Raw genomic sequence first — 8621 nt, forward strand, 5'->3', positions numbered from 1 at the left:
TACACAGTACCCAACTAGTTAAAAACCAACCTAGGGTCATGATCCTACCTGATCAACAGCTTTGCACAGTGCAATATAATTCTGGGCATGCATTGACAGACTTCATATGTCAGACCATCATGTATTATATCAGTACCATCAGTTTGAATCCGTTATTTTAAGGTGATAGAACTGCATTGCTTTAAGCCCACTTTATGTGGCTCTTAGTATAGGTTCAGTGGTTAGTTGACAAGTTCAGTTGTGACTTCTTGAGTCCATCTCTGATACAGTAGGCTAGGCTATGAGATGTGCAGGCAGGTCACACACACACACACAGAGTGTGTGATGCCAGTAACGCGTTAAGGCCCGTACACACCAGATACGATACGAAATAACAGTGCGAAATTTTCGCACTCAAAGTGTACACACCAAGTCCGATGCGATTATTTTAATATTTCACATTCTATTTCGCACTCACGTCACGCAGGTTCACACAGCGACTTTCAGTAAGCAGGGAGAACTCATAAAATCATCAAGATTTGAAACAGATTAGCCTTCTAAAACGCTAGGCGGGAAGGGACATGATTAACGTTGGCAGTAGGAGGATACGCTTTTATAGAGAAGCATTCTTCCTTGAGAAAAACTCCGAGTCCGGGTAAATAGACGGACACAGAGGTCAGCAGGGAATGACGAGCTGATTTTGTGCTGAGCTGATCAACTTTGCGCTCTGCCCCACATTGAGCCCAGCCCCGATCTGCAAGCTGCAGCCAGGGGTACCCGCATATTGGACTCGATCGGTATGCCATTTGGGCGGACTGGTGTAGCTATACGCCAACACGCTATAAAACGGCCATAGCCTATATCATGTAGGCCTACATCTCACGAAACCATTTCACACGCAGGCTACATCAAAATGTAGTCTATCTGCTAAGGAGCGGAGGCACAGAGACAGCCTGTAGAAATGAGCATGGGATAAAATCGCACTGCTGCAACAAGTGGTAAAAATTGATCAGCTTGTATGACGATGATCCAACAAACAGCAAAAGCTAATAATGATAGCCTATCAGTCATTTTTGGACTCAGCACCCTTGAAATATACGGTAGGCTTGGACCCACAAAATGCTCCTCACTTCTTATAGAAGGCCTTTTTTCTGAAATCCGTCTAGACTAAATTGGACTACAACTAGCAGGCTATAACTTAAAAAAAAAATTGGTAGGTTGGTAGAATGGTGAAAGGAAGAAGAACCTATTACATTTTGATGCAAATTAAAGATCCACCTCGCATTTCACCTCGGTTGAGGTTTCTGTGTGCTGAGTACATACGGTACAGAAACTGTAGTTTCTCTGTAGGCTACATAATAACCCTAGCTCTAGTTGTAAAAAGAGGTATCAAGCAAACAGGCTAAATGGCAGTAGTGGAAAGTTGAAGGAGCATTTTGCAATAGTATTGTTTTTTGGAAAGTCGTGAGACTTCAGTCTAATCAATCTGCTAATCACCGGGAACATCCACATGTATGTATGTGTGTGTGTGTGTGTGTGTGTGTTTGTGTATACCCATATAAACAGCAATTTTAGACATGTGTAGAGAGTTTTGAACAATATTGAAAGTCATGGACATATATTCAAATTGACAATATATTATTTAAGTTCAGTTCACACAATCACTGTCTGTGCTTCCCTGTCCATCATAAAGTAAACATTATTGCTGATATATACAGATGCATATATATGTTGACACAAATCTCACTTTTTTTCAGCCAAAAATAAGCATAAACAGTTTACAATATATTGTGTAAACATTCATTCATGTGAGGCAACATTCAACATGTGGGGCAGCCATGGCCTACTAAGGGCTTCAGGTTTGAAACCGTAGGGCTTGCCGGTTCGATCCCCGACCAGTAGGAAAAATGTGGGCTGGGGGAAGTGGTTGAGCACTGCTCTTCCATGCCCACATCCACAGCTGAAGTGCCCTTTAGCAAGGCACCTAACCCCTCACTGCTCCCAGTGCGCCGCTGTAGCAGGCAGCTCACTGTGCCGGGTTAGTGTGTGCTTCACCTCATTGTGTGTTCACTGTGTGCTGAGTATGTTTCACTAATTCACGGATGGGATAAAAGCCAAGACCAAATTTCCTTCACGGGATCAAAAGAGTATCTATACTCTATACTATACATTCATATGTGTACGAGAGGAAATGGAGAAGTAGTGCTGTGAAACCTAATTTAACCTCTCTGTGGCGTATCAGTCAGTCAGTTTCAGCCAGAAACCGTTCCACAACCTAAGGTCAAGATCTGTCAGCAGGGGGGGGATATTGGAGAAGTAAAAAGGAAAGTTCACTCATCAAGAGGAACAGCACAAATCTGCACTTCTTGCAATCATATTGAAAGTAAAAGAAACAGTATTAACCCTTTCATGCCCATGCCGAACATTCCATTTGTGATGCTGGATGACCTCCTCACACAAAAAACCTTATTTCTTGAGTATAATACATACCATCAATGGGATATACATACCATTGTATCAGTTCTATGAAATGATGTAAAATACATATGGTAATGTTGATATAGTAATGAACAGTCTTTGAAAATCCTCTCCAAACGTACTGTATATCCAAAATTTGTCAAAATTTCATTTCATTCACATAAAACTGAATTTTCATCATATTTTTTCTACAAGACAGAAAAAATATAGAGTATGAGATGTTTAGCAAATTGTAGGCTATTTAACAAAAAAAGACTGAATTGGAATATCCGTAACCTTTCAAAAGTTATGATAAATTTAGTCATCAGTGTAAAAAAAATGCAGGAAACGGGATTTAGAATGTTGACAGAATTCACATTCTCTGTCTCACCAACAACATGAAAGTATGCATAAAAACTAACAATGAAGTCAGATACAATGGTTTAGATGTATTTGGTCTATAATAATAAAGCATTTATTTTTTCAACAAAATTAGAACAGTCGGGCACATTAGGGATTTTGGAAGTGCATGATATGTCTAGATACGTTTCTAAAACTGATAGTTCCGGCCCTTGATTGCGATTGGCTGAATCGCGTTCAATACCGTTGTAAAATTGCAGTTGTAGGTGAAGAGGGAGTAAAGGAGAGGGCTCAGCACATCCCTGTGGTATGCCGGTGTTCAGGGTGATGGTTGAGGAGGTGTGGTTATCTAACCTAACAGACTGAGGTCTGTTGGTTAGGACAGTGTTTTTCAACCTTTTTTGTGCCACGGCACACTTTTGACACTTAAAATGTCCCACGGTACACTAACATCCACTAACACACTAACAAATAAACATACCATAGCCTAAAATTTCAAATAATACACAGATATGGCCTTATTATGGCTTCTATGCAAGACCTGCTCAATAAAACAAGCGCCCTCTGTTTCATTTGTAGGTGACTATATCTAATTTAATTGTTATTATGAACTGGATATGTGATGATTCTGTGAATACTGGATATGGGGCCCCCGTTGTACAATGTCTGCATACCACAAATAGTGCAATCATACAATCAATGAGAGCATGTGGTTATAAATTCTTTGATACAACAGTTGGACCAGTGGTTTCTGGACCAGTGAGTGACATTTGGGTAATTTTCTGCAGCACACCTGATGATCTCTCACGGCACACTAGTGTGCCCCGGCACAGTGGTTGAAAAACACTGGGTTAGAAAGTCCAGAATCCAGTTACAGAGGGAGGTATTGATGCCCAGTTCACTGAGTTTGGTGATCAGTTTGGATGATAGATGTTGCTATTTTCAAGGTGGACAGGGCAGAGTGAAGTGCCGTAGAGATGACATCCTCTGTGCTCCTGTTCTGACGGTAGGCGAAATGGAAGGAGTCCAGTGAGGGTGGTAAGCAGGTCTTGAGGTGGGCCAGGACCAGCCTCTTGAAGCACTTCATGATGATGTGAGTGCAACTGGACGGAAGTTAAGGCTTGTTGCAGTGGAGTGTTTTGGCACCGGCATGATGGAGGTGGTTTGAAAGCATGCGGGGAAAGCTGCCTGGGCTAGTGACAGATTAAATATTTCAGTCCAAACCTCAGTCAGATGCAGTGCAGGATGCAGAATGTGTGAAAAATGTCACCAACCACACAGGCCACACGGTTGTCCTCCTTCCTGCAGACGGCAGGTGTGTTTGGATATAAAAAAACACACTTTTGAGATACACTGTCATGTTAAATTCAGTGAGTGCTAGTTACACACCTCATATAGAACTGTGGAAAAATCTGTATAATCTATAAATTCATTGAATATGTTTATATTGGTGGATGTTTATATATCCACTTTTATTAGCCTACATACAATATCAGTGTGTTATTCTTACAAAACTGTTTTGTATATGAGCTACCTCTGTACTGTATGCTTACTGTGTGTTGTGTGTCACTATTTTCAGTTGTGATCTCAAGCCCTATTTAATGCATGCTTTAAAAATTAGGTGGCCATATCTTTTTTCAGAGCATCTCAACCCCACAGTTTTTTAAAACACATTGATCGTGTGTGTGTGTGTGTGTGTTTCTGTGAGGGAGAGAGAGAGAGAGAGAGAGAGAGTGTGAGTGAGTGCGTGTGTGAGGGATGAAGGTGTTTGTGTGCGAGTGAGTAAAAGTGTGTGTGTGTGTGTGTGTGTGTGTGTGTGTGTGTGGGATGAAGGTGTTTGTGTGTGAGTGGTGAGTAAGAGTGTGTGTGTGTGTGTGTGTGTGTGTGTGTGTGAGTGAGTAAGAGTGTGTGTAAGGCCCTACATTTCCGTGATGTGGAAAACGCAGACGGAATCACAGAATCTACACATGAAAACAGAATTCTCTTATGAACACGGAATTGCACAGAATTTGCAGATATTCTGTTGACACATTAAATAAACGGGCATTTTTTCTACTTGCTTCACTTTATTTCAGTTTACTTGAAAACAAAAAGCATATCAGAAGGTCTCTGCCTAAACCGTGACTGATAGACATAGTTAAACGCGTTCCGTAGCCTAGTAATTATTTCTCAAATATTCATGTGCGTGGAGTTTGTTGATTGGTGCGTGAGAAAGAAAATAAGTGATCCCGACAACGGTGGCAAAACACTAAACTGCTTGACTGCTAGATAACAGGGCTAAACAATACCCCAATGACTATGAGTCTGAAAACAACTAGTTTGTAAGTTTGCAACACATAATGACCTGATTTGCAAATACACATGTATAGTGACCATAGAAATCAAAAGGGCACCATAGGTCACTAATTTGTGCATTATTTATGTTTGATTACATTTCAGATGGTGGTGCTTGTTGGTTTCTGTAGTGTTTTTTTCTTTCTTTATTTTTCTATGTCCGTATATTGGGGGGGACATTTTGGTCATATTTGAATATTGGGGAGGACACGTCCCCCTCAATGTCTATGGTGACTAAGGCCCTGCCTACTGTCCCTACCATAAATTACGCCCAACATCAATAGAGTAATTATAATCATAGCTTGCATACTGAAGGTGAAGTTAATTAGAAAATCTCTGATGAAAGTAAACAGGGCAGAGCAGTAACCTAGATGGATACATCACACAATTGCCTAATTTTGTTGACAATATATGATAAGTGAATGCACTTACAATTTGCAAATGAGCTGAATGCCTTCAGGATGAGCTTCCTCAAAATCTGTGACGTAGTGGTCAAATGCAACCTCCGTATCCCATGCCTTCTCATGCGGCTATAAAAGCCAGTCAGCGGTCATGAGCAGTTCAGAGTGGAACTTCCTCACTTACGAAAGTCAAGGTAAGTGTTATCCGTTATGGTGTAAATGTAATATTAATGTCAAACAAATATTGTATAATAAGACAGTGGTAGTGGGTTATTCTATTTCAGTATAAGAAGGAAAGATGTTCCACCTTAGTGTAAAACTTTAAATGTGATGAAGGCATCATTTGAAACATAAGTCCATTTCATTAAAGGCTTTTTAATTTAATGCAAAGCAGTCATGCGTTTTGGCTAAAACATCTACTCATCCAGACAGATAACAAGTTCAACCAACTTTTGTAATGCATTGGATATGCCCTTGAGCTCAAAGAACACCTGGCTTTGATCTTGGCACTTGAGCATAGATGTACTATCTTCGTTTCAGTTATTTATCACTGACAACTGGATGTTCAGAATGTAGGTTAAGAAAGCTAGATGACATGGAATAGATGAGCCAGTAACATTACTGAAAGATTTTTTCCCCCCTTTCTGGATAGATGCTCACTCTAAAGAACATGTCCTTCAAGGCTGGTCAGGAGCTGAAGATCACTGGCAAGGCCACGTCAGGCACTGGGTAAGCTCACTGTGTTAATGGTGCAACGCTAATAATCATGAGAACTTTTGGACCAGAATGACTCATGTGAAGTTCCCTAAATATGTTCAGACCGTTTGCGTTTCTGGTGAAAGGATGTTGGTATTGTAAGACAAAAGCCAATCAAACTTCTCTCTCTCTGAGGCAATGTCAACTCACATGGACTGTGTGGCCAGGAGCAATTTGTCGAAACCAAAGAAAGTGTCTTGTTGTCCTGTTAGAGCCACACGTCATGTGTCCACACAGACCTCCACACATCCAGTAAGTCCCCACGCCCTCTCTCTCTCTCTCTCCAGGTTTTCCATTAACATCGGTCACAGCGAGGATAATCTGGCTCTCCACTTTAACCCGCGCTTCTCCGAACATGGGGACAATCAGACCATCGTGTGCAACTCCAAGAAAGAAGGCACCTGGCAGGGGGAGCAGAGGGAGAGCGCTTTCCCCTTCCGTCCCCATGAGGAGTTCAAGGTGAGAGCACCTAAAGTTATACATGCATAGCATAGCCTACACACAAATGTATATGCATAGCTCAGCATACAGTTAGTGCATACAAATGCACAAATGAAAACAGGAAATAACTGTCTAATAAGTTTGGAGAAGTTCAAATGTAGCTTAAGATGTTTCAGTATATATTTATGTATTAGTACTTCTCTGTCCTCTACATCTCTGTTTTGGAGTCTGCTTACACTCATAATCCTCAAAACTGATTTATTCATCCGGTACATTTCTGTTTTATTACACAGTATATATTAGATCCTTTGGCTTGTATCACAAGTTTTGTATTGTTAACTCACCAGATTAGGCCCATGAGTTTAATAATGTATTTCAAATTTAATTTTAAAATTCTTATGATTTCAGATTACCATATTTAGCCAAAGAGAACTGAAAACTAGAGTTAATAACAAAAAGGATAACAACAATAATAGATTTAATTAATGAATAAGCAGGAGCTATGCTATCCAACAACTCTGTTTGGGTGTGCATACTCTCAGTTCTTTTTATTATGTTCATGTTTAAGATCACTATGGAATTCAGTAACCAGGAGTTTCATATCAAGCTTCCTAGCGGCCACAAGATGCAGTTTCCCAACCGCTTTGGCGATAAGAAGTTCAAGCACATCCATGTCACTGGAGATGTCAAGATCCAAGGTATCGATATCCATTGAGGATACCAACCACATGTGCCACCTATAGGTCAATGTTATAATGCTTGGCCTCAGTGCGCAGTGCCTTAATGTATATTGCTGTTAATCTTTTGGTTACAAGTGATTTGAAAAACAAAAGAAAAACACCTCAGCTAAGAGAACATTTTTGATTGACTGATATGAATATCAAACCACAAAATAAACAATGTTTAGCATTTTGCCTATAATTGTCTCCTTCAAATATTTGATGTCACAAAAGGAAAAAAATGATCATGAGCTTTATGTTCAAAATCTGCACTTTTATCCTAACTAACTGGCTCAAGTCTGTCTGTACTTCCCTGAGTTAATTGTTTCCATCAGTATTCTGTGTGCATATACATGTTCAGAACTCTGTGTTGTACATTTTGTGGGATCATCTATATTATGAAAATGTACAGGACTTGTTTGGGCCGTGTTTGCACAGCAATATACAGCAGTGAGTTGGCTAACCAAAATGATGTTGGATGTCTTTATGATTAATCCATTAGTATAGAAATTTAAAATACAATATTATTGTCACATTTTGCTATTGAAAGATCATTGAGTGGTCTTCACCCAACTTCACATCATTACTCAGTACAAAGGCTTGTCATGGATTCAAATGTACAGGTCAACACTTTGTCTTGAGTTTGTTTTCATTTATTTTTGATAAATGCATCTGTTAAATTTGCAGCAAACTATGTTTTCATCCATTAACAACACATGTGTAACTAATCACATATGCTTTCTCTTTGTAGACATTTTTGCATCCTGGGTCTTGATATCACTGAAACTGTTTCCTAGGGCAAAATCACACACACAAGCCTTCTACAGGGTTACTACCACATTAAATGTTGAATTACACAACAAGCTGCAGAGGAAAATGCAAACCTGAAAACTTCTAGTCATCACAAACATACCCTAAAGACAGAACAAGTAAATTGTCAAGGACAATATTTAGATTTATTATTAATTTTGTTGTGGTGTATTGCTGTGGTGTTAAAGCTCAATATAGTATGATAATGTAAAGTAAGAAAGTGGTTCTGAGTCGGACAGTCCAGGTGACAGTCTGGTGTTGGCATTTGAACCTGAGATTCTGCAGCTCCATCTGGTCTCTGCTCTACAGAGTCTCATACACTGAGTCATAAGCTGTTGTCTGGACACACACACACACACACACA

At 39.9% G+C, this 8621-nt stretch overlaps 1 protein-coding gene across 1 annotated transcript; it reads left to right on the forward strand.

Moving 5' to 3' along the window:
• Window positions 1-5686: 5686 nt before the first annotated feature.
• On the forward strand, window positions 5687-8175 carry LOC125297910 (beta-galactoside-binding lectin-like). Its single transcript, XM_048248471.1, has 4 exons — window positions 5687-5725; window positions 6184-6260; window positions 6575-6746; window positions 7297-8175. Exons 2-4 carry the CDS (start codon window positions 6184-6186, stop codon window positions 7441-7443), a joined length of 396 nt encoding a protein of 131 aa, XP_048104428.1. The 5' UTR covers window positions 5687-5725; the 3' UTR covers window positions 7444-8175.
• Window positions 8176-8621: the final 446 nt, after the last annotated feature.

Source organism: Alosa alosa, chromosome 7 (genome assembly GCF_017589495.1).
Source record: "Alosa alosa isolate M-15738 ecotype Scorff River chromosome 7, AALO_Geno_1.1, whole genome shotgun sequence".
In the NCBI taxonomy this organism is placed as follows: domain Eukaryota; kingdom Metazoa; phylum Chordata; class Actinopteri; order Clupeiformes; family Clupeidae; genus Alosa; species Alosa alosa.

What these genes read in the sequence shown, in the direction of transcription:
- LOC125297910 (XM_048248471.1), top strand. Translation starts at nt 6,184, where the DNA reads ATGCTCACTCTAAAGAACATGTCCTTCAAGGCTGGTCAGGAGCTGAAG. An exon ending in AAGGCCACGTCAGGCACTGG is followed by an intron (nt 6,261 to 6,574) that starts GTAAGCTCACTG and finishes CTCTCTCTCCAG; the next exon opens with GTTTTCCATTAACATCGGTC. An exon ending in GTCCCCATGAGGAGTTCAAG is followed by an intron (nt 6,747 to 7,296) that starts GTGAGAGCACCT and finishes TTCATGTTTAAG; the next exon opens with ATCACTATGGAATTCAGTAA.